The sequence below is a fragment of the Cryptomeria japonica genome, chromosome 2 (assembly GCF_030272615.1).
Source record: "Cryptomeria japonica chromosome 2, Sugi_1.0, whole genome shotgun sequence".
Taxonomy (NCBI): Eukaryota; Viridiplantae; Streptophyta; class Pinopsida; order Cupressales; family Cupressaceae; genus Cryptomeria; species Cryptomeria japonica.
Genome location: NC_081406.1, coordinates 16,623,200 through 16,644,897, shown reverse-complemented (window position 1 = coordinate 16,644,897; position 21,698 = coordinate 16,623,200). Strand labels below are relative to the sequence as shown.

At 36.1% G+C, this 21,698-nt stretch overlaps 1 protein-coding gene across 2 annotated transcripts; it reads right to left on the bottom strand.

Annotated features, from left to right (window-relative positions):
- Positions 1-4,288: 4,288 nt before the first annotated feature.
- Positions 4,289-9,398, bottom strand: LOC131035388 (vesicle-associated protein 4-2). 2 transcript variants are annotated; one of them, XM_057967074.2, is made up of 8 exons: positions 9,011-9,398; positions 8,463-8,811; positions 6,258-6,328; positions 5,860-5,941; positions 5,594-5,712; positions 5,348-5,425; positions 4,991-5,110; positions 4,289-4,894 (listed from the first exon to the last, which is right to left on the bottom strand). In XM_057967074.2, exons 2-8 carry the CDS (start codon positions 8,734-8,736, stop codon positions 4,835-4,837), a joined length of 804 nt encoding a protein of 267 aa, XP_057823057.1. In that variant the 5' UTR covers positions 8,737-8,811; positions 9,011-9,398; the 3' UTR covers positions 4,289-4,834. The 2 variants fall into 2 exon arrangements, with proteins under 2 accessions (XP_057823057.1, XP_057823056.1); XM_057967073.2 differs by having other exon boundaries at positions 8,463-9,397.
- Positions 9,399-21,698: the final 12,300 nt, after the last annotated feature.

The following is a 21,698-nucleotide window of genomic DNA, read 5'->3' as shown; positions in this document are numbered from 1 at the left end:
TACTCCTTGTTCATCACAAAGTGTTATTTTTTATCCTACTACTTATATCGATCATATGGCACTCTATCCTAGTAGTACTCCTTGTTCATCACAAAGTGTTGCTTTATCTTATCTTTTAGGGCACCTACTTGAGTGTATCCTCTTGAATAGCTTATCCAATTGACAACGTATGTTCTATCATAGAATTGTCAATTTCTTCTAGTACTCCTTGTTCATCACAAAGTACCTCACTCTATCCTATCCTAGGGCCTCTACTTGAGTAGTTTCCTGATTGGCAACATATGTTCTATCACAAAATTGTCAATCCTAGCCCTATCTGTTATCTTAGTCTTCCCTAGAGGACCTGTTTGAGTGTATCCTTTCAGCAGCTTATCCAATTGATGGTGTATGTTTATCACAAAACTGTCGATTCGACCTTGAAGATATAAGCGTGCATTCATGACACAAACGCACTTAAATACTACAAAAATGTTTCTACATTTCACAGACGCACCTGCATTACACAGACGTGCCTCTGTCATGCATATACGCGCCTGCCATGCACAGACGTTTCTACATTTCACAAACACGCTCGCATTTGTCATAGATGCTTTTTAAATTATAGACACGTTTAGATCAGTCCTAGACATGCCTAACCTACCCAGACGCGCCTAGCACCAACGCAGACGCTCCTTAACATCTTTTACCCTGCTTGACAAGTTTTTAAGACATACCTAATATGCATTTATTGACCTACCTAACATGCATTTATGACAACAATTAATGCAACAAAGTACAAGGAGGTTTTGTGGTACTCATTGGCTCTCTTGCATCTGTTGGCCTCTGATATCGGTGAACGCAATCAAATTTGTGCACCAATGCCATCGTTGTTGACTACTCAATGCTCTCTCTACACTCTGATCTCTTAGATGTGTGGATGACAATGAGGATGTTTTCCCTCGTAGTCTATCTTATAGACTACCCTAGCCCTAGTCTCCCGAGTCAGTCTTCTTTCTGTCACTCTATCCTATCTTGTCAATCATTTTTAGCCTTTCTTTCTTATCGAGAAATTGTTTGTGATCTTTTCAAACATTTTCATCCAATCACTCGAGGGGGCATATCATTCCCGTCTTTGAGCAACTTTGTATCAATTTATCTTATCTTTTTTGAAATAACACAACAAGCTGCATTGTCTCAAAGAGGGGCAAAATGTAGACACCTATAATTGTCTTGTCTAGTTAAAATAAATATTTTTATTTCTATAATTATTTTATCCCAAGTCTTCTATTAATTAAATAAATCTTTAGTTATTTAATTAATTAATTCATCTATTTCTAAGTCTTTCATCATTTTATTTATTTAAATTGTCCTTTCCCTAAATTAAATAAATATATTATTTATTTAATTGATCTCACTTCCTCTATTAATTAAATAAATCTTTATTTATTTAATTAATTCATTAGCCTTTTCTACCCACAACACATGTCATTCATCTTCTAATTCCAACACTACCTACCCTCTCATTATTTTATTATTTCTTCTACCTACCCTTTAATCCTAGTCGACCATTTATCTTTACACCTCTTAATTTTATCCCTCTATTTCTTACAGTGTCTTCTATATAAGAGGATACTCTCTTTCATTATCAACCCTATTCAGCTAATCATCTATTCAGCTAAGGAATATATTCAGCTAATGAGCATTCTAATCAAATTTTTTTTTGTGATCAAGCTATCGACCACATTTTTGTTCTTTGTTGAACTCTTGTGCACACATAAAATCTAAGAGCAAATATGTCAAGCAAGATCAATGGAGATAGGAAGAATGGAGATTCAAACCCTAGTGGACATGTGATGGTATAATATTTTTTATTTTATTGATTTGCATTATCTTAAGTAATCTTCATATGTTATGGTGGATCTTTGTTGTTGTTAGGCTAGGGTTTTGTAGTTGAATTCATTTAGTCTTTCAATATTATTGTTTCCATTATCACTTTTCACCATATACACTAGTAGCAGCAATATCCAACAAGGTGTACAATTTACCACCACACACACACATATATGCACACATACACACGTATATATATATATATATATATATATATATATGCACGTGTGTGCGCACACACACACGTGCACGCGCGCGCACGTGTGTGTGTGTGTGTGTGTGTGTGTGTGTGTGTGTGTGAGAGAGAGAGAGAGAGAGAGAGAGAGAGAGAGAGAGAGAGAGAGCATAACATATACAATAAATATTTAAGCCTAAACAATGAAAATGGTAAGGATTGTGAGGTAGTGGTTCTTTTTAGTTTGTGATTGTGTGTAAATTAATGTTTTACTAAGATCGTCTCCACATATTCTATCACAACTTAACAATCATAAAGTTAAGATTCACATAAAAATTAATGTTTTGCTCAAATTATCTCCAACTATTCTAACACAAATTAGCAATCATAAGAGTTAAGATTGACAAAAGGATGCGACTAATAGCTAAAAACTAGAAATTAATAACAAGTACTTGAATACAAAAAGATTAGAGGGAGAAGTGGTCTAGATTCAACTATGGCTAGAAGTTGGCTAATTGAAGATTGCTAACTAAAAATTGCTCACACAATTTAATCCAATAATTGAGAACTCTTATCTTTATTGACTATGGGAAATTTATGCTTTTAATTGAAAATTGATCAAATGATGTTGAGATGCTTCTTGGTATGTTCCAGTAGTTTTGTATTAGGACCTATCATGGATTCCACAACATCACCCACTTCTTTTGAACTTATGCACCCTTCCACTTTTCATTTTAACTTTTGGTTTGAATTTTGCATTGTTGATGTAATGGTTTTCATCATTCTCATTGTTTTCTTTCATGATGTCACATTTATTGGTATATGATTTTTCCTATAAGAATTTTAGTGATGCTCAACACATTGTGTTCTCATACAATCACATTCTCACAAAAACAAAATGCTAGGTTAGTTCCCAAAGTGCTTAAGATCTATCACCAACATTTATAAGTGCTCACATAATGTTGTTCTACAAATACAAAGATCAAATTAAATTAAAAATAATAATCCAACAAAAATGTATCCATACTATCAATATCTAAAATTACTAATACACAATCAAGATGAATAGATTAAAAAAGTCATTTGTTAAGTGATTTATTAATACACTCAATTCTCTTTAAAACTTTTTTAACACCCTCATCACTTACTTGCAAAGCCTCCAATATGTTGAACTAGTAGAAGTATTTACTTGTAATTCAACTCTCTCTCTCTCTCTCTCTCTCTCTCTATATAGCATTACTTACAAGTTATTATCCTTTTCATTATTTTTTATAATTGATAAATTTGTATAGTATACAATATTTTTAGCTTTTAACATACAATGTAAAAATCTTACATTTGGTATTACAATCAAATATAAATTTTTAAATTGACATACTTAAAAAATAATCTAATAATAATTTGAAGTGTTATATACACATTATATAAAAATATATAACTAATCAAATTATACCATCTAACAAATTTTAAAATACAATGTAAAAAAAATCCTAAATTTCAAGCCCGGATAGTAAAAGGAAAATTATGTCATTAAAAGATTTGCTCATAATGTCACTTCCTCATGGTGGACCTCACCTCCTATAAAACCTAGAGTAACAACAAAATCAAATAGCTCTATTTTAAAAGTAGTTGATAACAAAACAATCATTGCTCCATAAAGAGTAGGATGTAATTTGTTTAACCAAAAGCTTGTGCACAATCTAGTTGTCACAATAATAGTACTGAAAAAACAAAATCCCAAATTATAGACATGTCAATCACAAAGGTGCGAATAAATGCTTCCAAAGTTTAACTCTTCTAGATTTTGGCAGTTTGTATTTGAAAAAGAAAAGAAAAGAAAAGAAAAGCAGAATAAGAAATTTTGAGTACATAATGATATGAAAATATCCATATTAAAAAGATATTCCTTTTCCCCAGGATGAGACATTTGTAATGATTTTAGAGACTCAACAGAGAAATATAAGAGAATTTTGTTAGGTATAGACAGATTACAACATATTCAATTCAGAAGCTCTGTAAAATCCTGATCATATAAGTTTACTTGATGTGGAAATGTGACAGTTTCATGAAAACCATCCAACATTGATTTCTTAAAGCTAGATGAAACTCTCTACATTTGAGAAAACCTTGCATAACAGCAGCAGGATCCATTTTCATTATCTCAATCATGATGATCTAAAAAGACAGCATTCACTCCTAATCTCTGGTCATTAGATTTTCAGAACATTCTTTCTAACAACAAGAAAACTCATAATTTCCCATAGTTATTTAAGCTCAGCTCCCACATAATTCAGGTTTTAGATTTTCTATGATTGATTAGTATGTCCACTGCCTTTCCTTACAGAGTTAAAACACAGATGATATGTATTTCAGTTTATTTACAGAACGCTGAGACCAGGAGCTCAACAACACCCTTCAAAAATGTCAAGCCCAGATACAAATATCAATTCAAGACCATAAGCAAAAACTGCCCACCAGTAACTGCTTGAAACATCTGCAAAAGACACTTTCTCATCTGCAAACAATAAAGTATTGACAAGGACATTGCCTCTGTGGTAATGTCCATGTCGCAGACATAAACTGCTAAGGTAAATATACCTCTAGTTGGCATCTACCTAATCATCTCTCTTTAACAGTTTGCAAACATGCACACAAATAGCTTGTATGCTCCAGCCTCTGACAGTCAGTAGTAAGATTACCTTTTAAATTGACAGATACTTCTGCAAATCTGAGAAAATTAAAGCACACTTTTCAAAGCAAAGATCATCAAACCATAAAAAGGTAGGACTGTCAAAGGGAATCAGCTCCTTCAAGTTGTTGCTGTGCCAGATACCTTTCCCTACGCTCTTTCTGATACAAAGCAAGAACAATTCCTTAATACATAATAATCCTAAAGTTGCATGGATAAGGGACATGCAAAGAAATAGCTCGATGCAGACCACATACCCATTCATCTATGACAAGCCCTTCACCAACAACCCGCGGAGCAGCATCTTCTGGAGGTTTCTTCCGTGCCTCAATTGCAGCCTCAGCTTCAGCCAATTGCTTCTTGAGCTTTTCCAACTCCTTGATAAATGTAAAAATTGAGATTAACCAATTGAGTACATTAAAATTTCAAAGTGTAATATCCAAGTTAAAACAGTCTTAATCAATCATTTCACTAGGAGTGTTCATTCATAATATCCAATCTTAAACTATTATTTGGCTAGGGGGTATTTGAAATTTTGAACTGTGAACAAGTCATGAGAAATTTTAAAACAAAGTAACAGATTTTTACTTATGCTTCATCAAACTTTCACTTACAGGAGTGGAACGTTGTGGATCCAAATAAACAACACGCAATATTTGCTCTACTGCTACTAGTTCCTTCTGCTCTTCAAACTTTCTCACCAAATGTATGAAATTAGTATTCTGGTAATCTATTAATAAGTTCACATCAATGTTCAGACCATGAACCATGTTTCTGCCTAACTAGTAGCCTCAAATAAAGCCTACATTATGAATCAGCTATGTGCCTTCTTATAGTTGTTTGGGAAAAAAAGAGTTTACCAGCTCTAAATCATATTCCACTCCTTCCTTGATTTTCAGACTAACAATCTTGAACTTATCTTTAACCTTTTTCTCCGGTTGTTTCTCAGACTGCTCAGGTGGCTCCACAAATTTAAACACTGCGTTGTCCATGCTCCATATCACAATATAATCAGTATAATCGCCCATGTTCTTGACAGAACATATTCTAATAACAAGCCTAATATCTAGACAAAAGTAACATAGAAACTTCCCCAATATTGGTTTTGACATTAAAGAGAACTTACCAGTTGCTATAAGTGACTCTCCTGGAGTAAGCATACCACTAGGAGGACGCATAAAGCAGCTTTTAGGAGCAGTGGTTTGGAACTGAAGACTCAACAAACTCAAGAAGATTAGCTATAGCTCAGGCTATAAACAAATTTATTTCCAACTAAGCATAGATCACATTACAGACTCCAACCAGAATACATAAAATAAACAAGCGAGCACCCACAACAGGAAAGAGCAGAGAGAAACTACTTATTATACAGACACTGGGAAACTCAACATCCATCTCAATATAAAATGAAGAGGCCATCCCTGAGAGACAATTACATGAGACTTCTATTTGTATCTAACTAGCATAACACCATTAGTTATGTGCTATATTATGCTATTCTCAGAATTGGTAACGAGTGAATACCTTGAATGCCACATTGGAGCGACTGATGTTAAGGATCTTTATTGCACTTGAAACTTGTTTGCCAGGTTCATCTTCAGCCAAATTTTCAAAATCATTATACCAAATGTCAGAATTTTTATCCAAAATCCTTGATCATGACTTCCCTTAAATTCAAATTGCTAAAAATGAATTTTCATGTCATCTAACATATCTTCATCTGAATAATACCATACGATGAACTTGTGAGATCTATGGCCCAGTATGAGCCATTCAAAGGGGAAAATCCATGTTTTAATGAAGTAACCAAGGGCATACTTCAGTTTAATTTATTGTATTCAACCAAATCTAATACAGATTTATCAACCGAAGAAAAATTCGTTAGTTACATTAACTTTGAAACCAAAAGGCAGAAAATGCTGAAGCTTTCAATCATGGCTCTTTCTCCCCCTTTTTGAGTGCCCTGGCATTCCTCTCAAGCTCTACCAAATGTCAGAATTTTTATCCAAAATCCTTGATCATGACTTCCCTTAAATTCAAATTGCTAAAAATGAATTTTCATGTCATCTAACATATCTTCATCTGAATAATACCATACGATGAACTTGTGAGATCTATGGCCCAGTATGAGCCATTCAAAGGGGAAAATCCATGTTTTAATGAAGTAACCAAGGGCATACTTCAGTTTAATTTATTGTATTCAACCAAATCTAATACAGATTTATCAACCGAAGAAAAATTCGTTAGTTACATTAACTTTGAAACCAAAAGGCAGAAAATGCTGAAGCTTTCAATCATGGCTCTTTCTCCCCCTTTTTGAGTGCCCTGGCATTCCTCTCAAGCTCTACCAAATGTCAGAATTTTTATCCAAAATCCTTGATCATGACTTCCCTTAAATTCAAATTGCTAAAAATGAATTTTCATGTCATCTAACATATCTTCATCTGAATAATACCATACGATGAACTTGTGAGATTTATGGCCCAGTATGAGCCATTCAAAGGGGAAAATCCATGTTTTAATGAAGTAACCAAGGGCATACTTCAGTTTAATTTATTGTATTCAACCAAATCTAATACAGATTTATCAACCGAAGAAAAATTCGTTAGTTACATTAACTTTGAAACCAAAAGGCAGAAAATGCTGAAGCTTTCAATCATGGCTCTTTCTCCCCCTTTTTGAGTGCCCTGGCATTCCTCTAAAGCTCTACAATTGATTTTTTACCTTATTTTTTAGAGGGCGATTGGTGCCGCTTTCTATTCGTAGGCATTCTGGGTTTGCATAGAAGCTTTCAACAATGATGCATCCAGGCGCTTTCTGATCAGGATAAAGAGAGCTGGGTGTAGGTAATTACTAATTCCTTTAAAATTTCAATTTGAATTTCCCAATACCAGTCATGCAAGGAATCATAGATTTTGTCCATAAAGGCGTATACAGATGAGATTAAATAACATGTAATTTTTTGTTCAACTTTAGATTTGGTGCAACTCTTGTGGATTTGGTGTAACTCTTGTGCTGCAGATTGTGGTTCTTCTACTGGCTCCATAGCTCTAAGTCTGTAGATATAGTGATTTCTCCTAAACAAGCCCTAATTCCGTTAAGTAGGTCAATTTGCCAGGCAAAAGTAGGACTTAATACTATTAGCACTATGGAGGTCTCTGCAGCGGCTAGAGTTATTACTTTCAAAGGGCCAAACTAATTCGATCTGTTAGCTAAGACAAATGATTTCATGATGTTTTCACAGCCCGTATTCATTTCAAATGGTTTGGGTGTGAACATGTGAGTTTGTTATAGAATATGTACGGACGTGCCATGGCGGTCTTTTTATTTATTTTTTTTGCATCGATGCGTCTTTTTCCACAACAAATTCCAAGTCATGCAGAATAACATTTTCAATCATTGCACTGAGGTCTCTTCCCTAGTTGCATCATTACAAAAGCATAAATGAAGTAATCTACTGCGGATAAATGTCTAAGCATGCCATGGGGAAAATGCAGTTAATAATTTAATTAATTCCGATCTCGAGATCTCAAAAGCGCATTGTTTTCATAGATTTTACTCAAAACACCAAGTACAAACACAAAACCCAGTCTTAAAGAGAATCTTTATTGATCCATAGATCATCAATAAGCAGTTACTTAATCATCCAATGCCATCCCTAATATGATAAACTGAAAAACCAAAAAGGGCATAATGAACCAATCGAATACACATGAGAGATGAACTTACAGGGAAAGTAAAGTTTGCTTTCAGGATCAAGCCTAAGCCTGCGTCTTGTAGGCAGCAATGCTCTTGCAACAGCAGAAACAGAGTTAATACCCGACGAGTCAGGCCCACTGGTTCCCTCCTGCTGATGGCCCTGAGAGTGGCTGCTGTTATTGCCCTGACTCTGCCTGTGTGACGAAGTCCCCTGCTGCCAAAATGGCATTCTGCACAGATTCCAGCCCTTCCCAGGAACTGGGCTATTCAGATCGTTATTCCCTGTGCCCCCCAAAATGACCATGGTCTGTAAACTCACGTTATCCCCTAAATTCTATACCCCCAATTCCCCTCTTCTTCTCCGTTATGTCTCTGTCATCTGCACATCAAAAAAAGCACAGCCCATCTAACAAACCACCATCCACATTACAAGAAGCACTATACGGGGGTCAAAATGTACAGTGAGAAGGCACCAAGCAAGACATACAAATTGCATAAAAAACCAAGGAATACACCCAAAACCACCTAGCCAAAAACTGTATCAGATTGAAGGCTAATCCAGTGATATGATATCCGACCTTTCCACCTATTTGGGTAATATTATTTCCACTTTTTTCAACCTGGGTCAGTCCCTCCTGGCACCTGCTACTGCATCTTATTGTACATGATCTCAGTGTTCCCTACAGTATAATCCGGACATGAAATTGTTCTATTAACTTTGGTTTGTGAGCCGCTTCAGATCCGCCATCTCCGGCATACCGGACCTCAAACTCCTTTCCATTCGGGTTATGTCGGCATCCCTCCAGCATGGGGGGGAATGTATTCTTATCCTCCCAAATTCCCAATCTCTTTTTGGGTACACTCTAGACTTTATAGGGAAAGGAGAGCTGGCAGCCTTTCACAAAAGCATTGATGTGAGAACATATTCTCTATTGGAAAAGATGACAAATTACAATCAAGAGGAGGCTCGCCTTCCAAAGCCTTTTCCTGCAAATGGCAATGTTACTATTTACTGCATTGACTATTTGTTTATCTTGTCTGCAACATGGCTGTGTTTTCTTATGAATTAGTACACTGTGATTTGTTTAAAAGTGATGTCATGGTAGTTGAGATTGTAACCACCCTAGAACTGAGTTTTCTCTGTTTGGGTCTTCTAAACTGGAGTACAAGCTCTAGGTAGGCCATTTGTATTTGTATGGACGGTGTTCTTGGCTGAGAAGTCCTCAAAGAGCTCATACAGGGAGATGTTAATGGGTACGGCGTGAATGTAGTCTTAACGGTGAAGGTATGTGCACCCAATGCCTTACGTATCAAGTACTGTTCTTTATCCTCTTGTATTAATGAAAGGTTCAGTCGCCATTACCTACTAAGATGTTGTTCAACCTCTATCCTATGTTAGGTATGCCATTCAGTCACAAGGACACCCTAAGTAGTGATTTGCTGCATTAACAACTCCTACCTAGCCTATTTAAAAAAAAAAAAATAACTGAGGTGGAATAGAGCTTACATTAAAAAATAGTGTAATATTTGAATTTGTATGAAGATATGATATTGAAAATTTAGAATTGAATTTAGTATTTGAAGATTTTGGAATGTTAGATTTTGGAGGTTTAAATTGCAATTGCATTACAATTTAATCTAGGTAGTCTGATTCTATCTTGCGGGGTGTGATTTCATCCTTCATGAAATTTGACCTTTAGTATCTATTGTGCCCTGATGGAGCTAGTCTAGCATTCTAATGACACAATGGAATTAACCTCAAAATGTGGGACCTTGCAAAATGAGGTTAGATCTCCAAAGAAGGTCAATTTCCTATCTAGACTAAGTGCAAAAGTGTTGGTCCAACCCAACACTAGAAATCCTACAACTAACTCTACTCTATTAGTTTACAAAGAAAAAAAAAGAGAGAAATGTAAGAAAAGTGTTAAGGCTTAGGAAGACGGGAGCAATATACAATATTAAATATAATGCAAAATAAAAGGCCAAAATAACAATTCACAATAACACACAAATTTAACATGGTTCACCCAATGTGGGCTACATCCACGAAGAAAAAAGTTGTCCACTTTGTTATATTATTCAATGAAGAAACAAATTACAATCTCATGACCTTTTACATTTCACAACCACTTATTTATAAAGCCTTTCAAATGGTGGTTTAGAAAGGTCGGTTTACATACCAAAATAACTATCGACTCTTTTATTAAATAATAGGCAATTTGTTTCTTCAGAGGCGCTACCCCTAGCAGCGCTTATTGGTGGCATTGCCCCCAAACCCCGTAGTAGGGGTTTTGGTCCCCCTACACTCCTTTGTTAATTGATTTTGGAGTGGGGGTGAATGTGGCTATCAAAGTCACCAAAATTTAAGTTTGGCAACATAATCAATCATCACATACCAACAATCTCCCATTCAGAGACTAGTCAAACTCCACGCCAAAAATCTCCCACTTGGAGATGATCTTGGAGTAATGTCGTTGCACTTATAACTCCCACTAGATTGGCACACCTGGCTTGGCTTGTTTGTCATTTCCATCATCATGCTTGAAGTACAACAAAAACTGAGTAGGAAATCAATTTCTCTTGACTTGAAAATAAAAGAGGGGTTAAAATTTATTCAAACAAGAAGAAATACAAAGCAGGGGCATCAAACAACCCTATCAAGATCCACTAAGTGATCTAGTTGTTGAGACAAACCCAAAGGTAATTGACCCTTATCCACAATATTCTAGTTTTTCATTTGAACCGAAACCCATTTGGCAAGACAATCTGCAACTTTGTTCCACTCTCTAGGGATATGAGTGAAAGTGATAGAATCCAAAGAAGCACACAAATGCTATTGTGTTTTTTAACAGCTTTAATTGTCAATCTTCTAAAACTGATTGGATGAAATGGTACCTTAGTTGTATATGTTTAGTTTTAGAATGAAGGGTTGAGTTCTTTGCAAGATGAATGGCACTCTGACTATCACTATACAACATGTTATCCTCTTACTACTTTCTCGATTCCTCCATAAACCTTTATAACCAAACCATCTCTTTGCTAGCCTCTAAAGTAGCAATATTTTCTACTTTTGTTGTTGAAAGTGCAACAACATTTTGCAAGCATAAAATCCAACTAATTGTTGTTCAACATATCTTTATACAATAGAATTAGAACCTCCAAAACATAATGTCTAGGTAGTAGTACCTCTTAAATACCTAAGAATCCACTATACCACATTACATTGCTCTTTCCCAAGATTGTTCATATACGTACTCCCACTACATGTGCAATATTTGGCCTTATACACACCATGGTATACATTAACTGGAGAGTATAGAACCTTGTAAATGTTGTCCATCTCCTCTTTTGTCTTGGTACACATCTCCTTAGTCAATTTGAAATGACTAGGCAAAGGTCTACTAATTGGTTTTACATCTTGTATTTGAAATCTTTTCAACACCTATTATATGTACTCACTTTGGTACAATGTTAATGTGTAATTTTTTCTATATTTTATTTTTTTATTAAGGTAGAACATGTTTTGAAGGGGCCTCTAAACCCTTTACAACATCAAAATGGTGTCACTAAGCGAAAAATAGAAAAGACTCAATGGCCAACCAATAGAATTAACAAAAACCATAAGAAACCAACAATGACCAAAATAGGGACATAGACCCAGCCTAACCTACTAAAGTTCCTTAAGAATTTTAGTAGCTTCCAGGTCTTTTTAGATAATGTTATCATGAAGACATCTTTAGATTGGCTTCAAGTCCTAGTAGAAGGCCCTTGCACCTTAACTGACACCTTTTTACCTTGGTCAAAAACATTGCCAACAACACCTGCATCACTCCCAACAACATCTTCTTGTTCCCCATTACACTTGCCTTTTTTCATATTGCCCATCCTCGAGGCCTAGGCTTTCTCATTAAGAATGTGAAGGCACATAGCACTATTCAAGGCAACAAACTAGTTGACACAAACCACAATGTTAAGATTTTTGTGAACCTTGTTTATAGTGTTCTCTAGAAGCATGATCATCTTCTCATGATCCATTTTCATGGCCTTGGAATCCCTATCCACCTCCTCAACTAAGGCCAACATTTTGGTTTTGTCCTTGTTTCCCATACCCCAACTACCACCACTTTGCAAAGCATCAATCCTATTACGAAGGGAATTCATGCTCACTTTAATAAGTTTGATTTCATAATTGAACCAATTTGTCAAATTGACCTGCCCCTCAATAGATTTCTTAACAAACACTGCAACATCCTCAATGGTCTCCATAGGGTTAGTAGCAGGACACCCCTCCTCAACAACCCCCTGAAACCTCATTACCATTCAAAAGGTGTCTATCTATGCTCACATCACCTTTCGTAGTGGCAACCTCCTTAATGCTCAAATTATCCCCGATAGTCTAGTTCTCTTTATTCACATCACCAATCTTCCCCACAACCACATCACCTTTCTTATCTTTCTTCCCTACCTTTGCTTTCTTAGCAATTATGGGTCTAGAAGACTCTCCCACCTCCATGCTCTAATCATCCCTAATCTCCTTCCCTTTCCCCTCAAGCCCAGACATAGCCTTTATGTTAGGATTAAGCTTCTGAGCCAAAATAGAGGCATACTCCTCATCATAATCATTAGTGGAAAAGCCATTAGACCACAAAATATAAGGTTAGGTTGTTTTTTCACATTTTTCTTAGATATGGACTTCCCTTTATCACCCAAATCAAACCACTCTTCTTACCCCTCCAACTCCATATCCTCAGTATCCATAGGCATGTCAAAACAATGGACCCTAACATTTTTAGCAAATGCAATGTCGTGTTTGGACTAAGAGGGCTTTAGGGGAATAGTAAGAAGAAAAACGAGACCCTCATGAACCACAAGAGAGGTGGGGCTCTTCTTATGATCATTAATGCAAGCAGTTAGAGAAGATAATAGATAAAAAGGAAATGAAACCAACCACTTATAATGGAAATGATTAAGCAAATGTTATCCACAAAATTTAAATTTTGCCACCACGTCACAAGTCTTTCCATGTCTTGAGGTTTTTCTTTGGGATCTCCCTTGAACATTCACTTTAATAATTTGAATCCTAGGTCGTTGCTCTTATGCATTTTCAAACTTAGTTGCCATTCCCTTGCATTTTCTTAACCTTGTCGCGAGGTTCCAAGGTTTTGAAAGTTCTCAACCACCCGACATGGTTACGGAAACCCACAAAGGGTCGATAACTCTCTGCAAGGACTCATAAGAGGTTGGGTTTCTACTTGATTTCTAAAGCAGTTTGAAAGTAGTGAATTTGTTTGATTCCCCAACACGCTTTGTTTTGTCGTTGGATTCGGTGATTCATGAAGCCTTCAAGGGAAGTCACATACTTGACTTAGAAGTTGGCACGTTTCTCAAGAACATGACCTAAAGGTTGATACAGCAAGCCCACTGAGGTGGCGACATATGTTGATAGGGGTGAGCCATAATTAATCATCATCAAAAATGAAAAAGTTTATCTATCTGGTAAAGGTAGTCACCTCTGTCATTACCAACTTCAGTTCGTCATGCCACCATGTGATGCACTCTCTCCAAGGAACAAATTAGAAGGAGATTCACAAAGTACCATCATTAATGATAGGTTAAGCAGTTAAGGACACATAAAGGTGGCAACATGTGTTGTAACACTTGATACTATCACCCTTGCAAATAAAATTTAATGCACTACCTTTTGAAATTGGTCGAAGAAACGTATGTTACCCTGAGTTCCCTCCATCAAAATGGTCTTGCCCCATGATGGTGAGCTGCCATTTGAGAATCCAGACTTAAATTGGCCAAAAAGTGAACAAGGAAATATCATCCGAGAATTACGATCTTTTGCATGGAAACAGCGGGCCGACTTTGGCAAATATAGAAAGATCGTCGCTCCGTTAGAGAAAATCATGGAGCGAGCTGAAAATCATGAACGACGTCTACAAGAAGAGCTCACTACAGAAAGGGTTCTTGATAATTAGTTTTCAAATAGCACACAAGATGGTACTCAAAGGCAAAGGTCCTATGATCCAGCCCGATGTTGAACACCTGCAAGATGATATTCTCCTGGACCTAAGTGACCTTGCTCGGGCACTCATAAGAGATGAAGACGAATTTACAATGTTCCTCTGGGTGTTGATTGAAGAGGAGACAATATCTGAGAGGATCGACAACCAAAATGCAAGTCAGAACCCAATGCCCGATGAAGAAGAAGGAGCATGAAATTAATAGTTCAAGAGTTTAGTGTTAACAGGGTTTATCCGATAATTTTTGTTTTCTTTAAAACCATGTTTAAAGCGGTTATTTTCAAGACTGTTACTTTAAAAGAACCGTTTCTTGAAAACGAAAAGGGCCTTTAGCTATAAATAAGTAGAAGATATATTAGAATGGGGAAGGAGAAGAAGAAAAGGTATTGTAATATTTTGGATGATTAGCTATGTTTTTGCAGTATGGATGGACTTTAAACCATATTTTGAATAGTTTTTGAATGAATCAATACATGTATCAAAATTTTGAGTTTGCTATATTCTTTTATGCAGGAAGTAAGATTTGAATTGCTACAGTTTCATCTAGTTCTCATTTGTTTGACATGCTTAAAATGGGTGGTGTAGAGACTTTGAATTTTGCATGCTTAGTATTTAGTTTATTTACATTGCATTTCTTCTTTTTCCGTGCATTTAATTGCACTATGGGCAAACTATGTGTTGTTCATATTCTCGATTGTTAGACTCATCCCAAGTTCTACTCTCCTAGCTTGTGGGTGAGTGTTGTCCCTTTCCCTTTCTTGCTTTCTGGTTAAAAGCATACCCCAGAAAATTAGAATTAGATCATATGAGGGACTTGTACCTCTAAAATTCAGAGGAAGATTGTTGATTTAATTAGTAATCTCTCCAACTATTAGTTTCTTGTTTGTCTTTCACACTGGGTATACTGAGTCTTTATTATAACTATTTTGGGAAGACAAATATGTTAACTAACAACAGAAAGAAGTGGTGACCATACAAACTGGTAAAGGACCATCTAAGGTGACAACCTCATTAAAAGCCCCAATAATTTCATCTCTAAAGGGTTTGATTGTACCTCAATCATAGCCAACATATTATATCCTCTTCACCTTGTCAATTTCATCATATTTGAAAAATAGGGCAATGACATCTTCGGAAGCTCTATGATCTTCGTAAAAATTCCTACCATCAACTAAGAGCCTACTGATATGTGTAATCAACTCCTTAGAGAAAACCAATTCAACTTTGAACGCCAACAAAGTCTCAATCCTCCACCCTTTAATGAAACCTTTAGTAGCAAGTGGTTTGAAGACATGGAGCTTTTGCATGTAAAGGGTAATGCCACCAACAAAGAGTTTAGGATCCTTTTTCCATTTATCGCAAAAAGTAGGCTTCATCCTATTTTTGTCCCCACCCATGATCTTAAAGGGGCCACCCAAAATGTGATTGGGAAAGCTAACAATAGGAACAAGGTCTTGGAAAAAAGGGAAAATGCCTAAATTATCCAAATAATAGAGGATAAGCAAACTCTAAATGCCAAAACTACCCATAATCCATGTGACTTCAAAAATGAAGTGACAAGAGGTAATAATTATCACATAAGATAGTGTCACCTCATCAAGAAATGATTTTAAGATCTTAAAGCACATAAAGGGTGAGGGGTCATAAAACTCCAACTTCTAGAGCCTATGGCCAATCCAAGGGTACAAAGGAAAAACATGCCAACACAATCGGGTAACCAACCTATCATTTACAAGCATCATTAAAAACTAAATATTTAACATCAAGGGGAAGGGGGTCATTAACCCCCCACCAAAATATTGAGTCCCTAGAAACACCAACATTGGGAAAAAAAATTGCCACTCGGTTGCCTTCCCAAAAAATATGAGATAGAAATCATTTATCAAAAGAATCCATAATAGCTATACAATCTGAAATCAACCCATGAATAGTCCAGCTAGGCTCCTGAGCCCTCCTTAAGAAATTGATAATGTTAAGGGAATCTCCCTCAATCCACATTTTCTTGAAACCCTAAGACTGATTTTCAAACTAATGTAGGTTGCATTGTCTTCGGCAAAGTGGTTTGTCTAGGTATCCAATGGGAGGACTACTAATGAAACAAACCTACCATTATGATCACAAGTCGCTCCCCCATATCCATCAGGCCCTAGATTACCTTTAGCTACCCCATCAAAGTTAATTTTGATCCAATCCCCAGGAGCAGCCCTCCATGTCACAGTCTCTCTATGTCATTTCATCTTTCAGAGAGGAATGGAAATATCAAAAGGGAGTTTCCAGTTCAAAGAAACCTATTGATCATAATTATAAACAAGCACTCTAGGGCCAATCTGGGGCACACTTGGAAAACCAGCAAGAAATTTTTCCTTAATAAATAAACAAATATTGAAAGCCATATTGTGGGCAAAACACATCATGTTCCTAAAAAGTCTATTGTTTCTTTATTTTCAAGCACCCCACACAGTGTGAGGCATAATGAGGGACCATATGAAGATGAGAGAAGGATTTGTTAGCAGCAGCCAAGAAGGAAGACTGAGAGGGGGAGTGAATCAGTCTTCACCGGATAAGCAAATTTTATTACAAAAAACAAATTTGATAAATTGTAGTAATAAGACAGATAAGCAAATTGAAAGCACAACACACAACACCAATATTTTGACGTGGAAAACCCGGGTAAGGGAAAAATGGTGTAGTCACCGGTTAGGAGGGATCCCAAAGAGATCAATTTGGATCGGTCAGCAAGAGTAGACACAATAGAAACACAAGGATATGATGGAGGCAATGCATAACATAATGTATTATATCATGAAAACTGATTACAATCAATCGGTAACAACCGGGTTACAGAAATTGGCTCACTGGCCTACTAAAACATGCTTACTTACAGAACAAGTCACAACTGGGACCTCAAATCTTAATATCTATCTTCTACCTTCTATATCTTAACTGACATACATTCTAATGCTCAATTACAATGATTTATACAATCCAAGAGGATCCGGTCAGCTCAAAAAAAAATCAAATGTCGAAGAACAAGACCTAACGTGTAAAAACAACAAGGTTGGCCTCCGCCAAAGAAATTCCTCCAAAAAATCCAAAGGATGAAGTGTAGATCAAAGAGAAGGTTGACCACACGCCAAGGAACATCAGAATCAACGCTCAGGGCTCCACAAGCTACGGAAGGGATCCAGTAGATTCTAGTAGATTACAAATGCAAATAGGTCCAGGCAATCGGTACCAGAAAAATGTCTCAAAAACCGATAGCGATAACTTGCCAGAAAATGATCCAAATGCTTCGCAGTTTGGGAATAAGGTAGATGATGTGTGTGTGAAAAGTTGACCTGTATTTGTATCTGTATCTTAATACACAACATTTCAATTAATTCATTAGATGCATGGTTAGTAAATCAATAATCAATGGATAATGAAACCATTACAAAGCGACCTATTGCCTTCTAGTAGATGTGAGTTTAGTTTTGCTCTCAGATTTCTTTATGCAACATCAGTGACTAGACGACACCTAAACGAGGGATTTAATCTATGAGTATGAAATTAAGCTAAATGGATGCAAGATATGCAAGATTAAGCTAACATGATTTAAGAAATTTATCCATTAACATGATTCAAGCAATATGATTAAGCTAATGCAATATTCTCAATGCACAAAAATCTCAATAGACCTAGAGCAAAAACAACATAATAACACTAATCTCCAGGTTTTTTTGAATGAGAGATTAGAGCCTGAATTTATAGAAGATCCAGAGAGAGACCAACGGTCAAGATCGATCAATGATGAACAACAGAGATTCTCCAAGAGGAAGCACAATCCAGGTGAATTGATGTGATTGGCTGCTTTTCTCAACTTTAAAGGAAATTGAACTAATTTTAAGATAAAATAAAAAAAGTGATTTATTCCGTATTTTTATTCAATTTTGATATTTAATTGATTTAATTGATCTAATTTCTTTTCTAAGATTTTTAAATTTAATTCCATTTTGATTCCTTTTCTCAATTTTAATTATTTTTAAAATTTAATTCCTTATTAATGATTTAATGGCAAATTGATTTATTAATTAAATATGCTAGGATATTTAATTAAATAAATAGGATAATTGATAAGGATTGAGCTGCATGTATGGTATGTTGAGTTTCTTTTGTTCCAATGTTTACTGGTTGTGTAGGTTCAATCAACACTGATGATCGCTCTTGAAAGTGATCAAACAAAATATCAAGTATCTCACCTTCAGGTGCCTCAGAGAGGTTTTCAATCGTTAGGTACGTCCTTTATTTTTACTATTTTTTATTTTGACACTGCCATAGTGTGGTTTTCGCCATCAGAACACTTCATTATTTTTTTTTATTTTTGAGACTAAGATACTCGATATATGCTTCTGTCATATTCTCACTTTGTTCACTGGTGGAAGAGCCCATTTGTTCGATTGCATCAAGATAACAGGCTAATGTATGGTCGTTGGCAAAGGTAGGGATATTCAAGGGTTGATCTTGGAGAGTATAGTCAATAAGCTCAGGATGTACCAAGAATAAATATTCAACAAGTTCAAGGGAATTCACGGTATTGTCATCACAACCTCAGACTGACAAGTTGAGTTCTAGAAGACTACCTTGCATAAGCATCTCAAGACCAAGAAGAGTTAGAACGCGATTATCGAAGTTTACATTAGTTTTTAGAGGATCTAACCCAACAGATCTACCACTAGCACCTTCCTCTACTTCAAACAGGACTACATATTGTGGTTCAACAGTAACAGGTTCTTCAGACAAAGTGTCGACATTCATGACAAAGTAGTCATAGTTTGGTGTCGAATAGTTAATGTCATAAATAGATCTTATTTCAAAGTGATCAGAGTCAGAAGATGAAGCCTCTAAATCCTCTTCAAGTGGCTTAGTGAAAGCATGTATAGTATCAATATCAACATCTTTTATGCTGCAAGTTCCTTCATGATTTGGTTCAATGATCACTTGTAGTTGACATACTTTTTGACATAACCTTGATGACGTTGTTAGTCTCTATCGTCTTTCCCATTCATCTTCCTCTGGACTGATGACCAGTCCTACTTCTCTAGCCTCTAGTTCTTCATTTGTAGTCCCATATCTGATTTGCTCTATCTCACTAGAGGGAGATATAGTAGGTGAAGAATTTTCCCGTGTTTTTCCTTCTTTCAGCTATTGTTCATAATCTTCTTGTCTTTTCAATCTGATTTCCTCTATTTCCTTTTGTAGATTCAAGCTTATTATCTCTTGTGATTCATCTATGATATCATTAGTTCCTTCAGGATTTTCTTTGGTAGATGTATCTGAGAGAGGCTCTGGACCCTATTCATACTCATTCGAGTTTGTTTATGAATCCTTTGCTTGCATTCTCCCATATATGTGGCAGGAATGTTTAGTGGTGCAAACATGTTTTTAATTCCTTCCACCTCTTCTCTCATGTCTTCTAGAATAGCTATTGCTTGTAGTGTTACTGCTGATATAGTCGGAATGTGATCACAAGCTACTTATTCTCTCTTGATTGCCAGTTCATCTTGTTCTTTCTCATACTCATCCTGAATTTGCTGAGTATTTACTTCTGGTGATGTTTGATGTAGTATCTTTTTCCTCCACTTAGGTTGTTGATGAGAAGTGTGCTTTTTATTTGATGACTCTTCTAGATGGTATCTAAGTCCAATTTTATCATTTGTAGACTTAGTTTGTAACTTGATAGGTTCAATGATTCCTTCGTGGCACTTTCCCAAAGGACTGGTACCTGAATATCCCATTCGTTGAATCATCTTATAACCTGGACCATATTGTTTAGGGGAAATATCATTGTGTTGCCCTTCTCTATTTTCACTCTCTTCTTTGAAAAGCCATTTGAGAACAGTCGCCTCTTCTATTTCATCTACAAGGGAAGTAGAGGACTATACAAAAATACCATCATAGATGACGTTTTTAGTTGAATTTTGTGGCTTCATAGCCTCTAATGGCTTTCCAGATTGTCTTGGTGATGGTGGAAGAGACATTGATGAGAGGACACGTTCTATCTTATATCCATCCATGCCTATACCTGTGATTTTCAATTCTTTTCTAAGTCTTTCATCAAATTTTCTGAACTTTGAGCTGCAAAGCCTACTTTGTTATGAGGAACAAGGGTATCAACACACTGTTTTAAAGCATTACAGGTGTAGGTTGTATCAGCAGGAACATTGACTTCAACTCCATTGTAGATAAATTTCAAACATTGATGGTAAGTAGACGACACTACTTGCATTTCATGAATCCATGGTCTGCCCAACAAGATGTTGTAGGAGAGAAGAAGATCAAGCATCTGACAAATAACATCTCGTTCTACAGGTCCCACCCTAATCAATAATAGTACTAGACCCTTAGAGGTTCTTTCTTCTTCATCATAAGCTTTGATTGTTATTTTCTTTATTGGATCAATGACATTATCAGAAAATCCCAACTGTATTAGTAAATTGTAGGTACAAATATTCAACCCAACACCTACATCTATCAAAACACACTTGACTTGGTGCTTATGGATCATAGCTTCAATGTGCAATGGCTAGTTATGCAAATGATTCAGTGAATTGTCATCTTCTTCAGAGAAAGACAGGTAGTGAGGTGAAGTCACCCACCATAGATTGAAACCAACCCAAATCTAAGTCTTTAGGGACATTAGTAGCGAGCAAAGCTTTGTCCAGAATCTTTGTATGAGCAGAAGATATTTTAAGTGGTTCAAGAATGGAGATTTGAGTGGTAGTTCATTTTAATTGTTCAACAATGCTATAACCAGAAGAAGATGATGAAGTCAGTTGTTTGGATTTAGTCGTGATTGTATCTAGTTGTTTGTTTGAAGAAGTTGGTAGGTTTGACACTGTCAACGGATTTGATGATGTTTGATCGGGGGAGGCAGAGCTAACTCCTTTGAGAGTAACCTTCTTTTGAGAGCGGGTTACGACATTTGCAGTTTGCATTTTATTTTGCTTATATTTAACTATGATTACATTGCAATATTTAGATTGGGAATATTCAATCATGTTGATTACATTGTCATTGTTGGCATAGGTGTAATTGACTTTGGCACCTCCCTTGGATTTTGAGGAATCACCCTGCTCATAAGAAGGTAAGGGATCTTTGAAAGCCTTGTGAATAGCATTGGTTGCATGATTTTCAACAACAATTTTGCAAACATCGATGAGGTCTTGAATCTCGTGTTTGAGTTCCATGCAGTTATTTG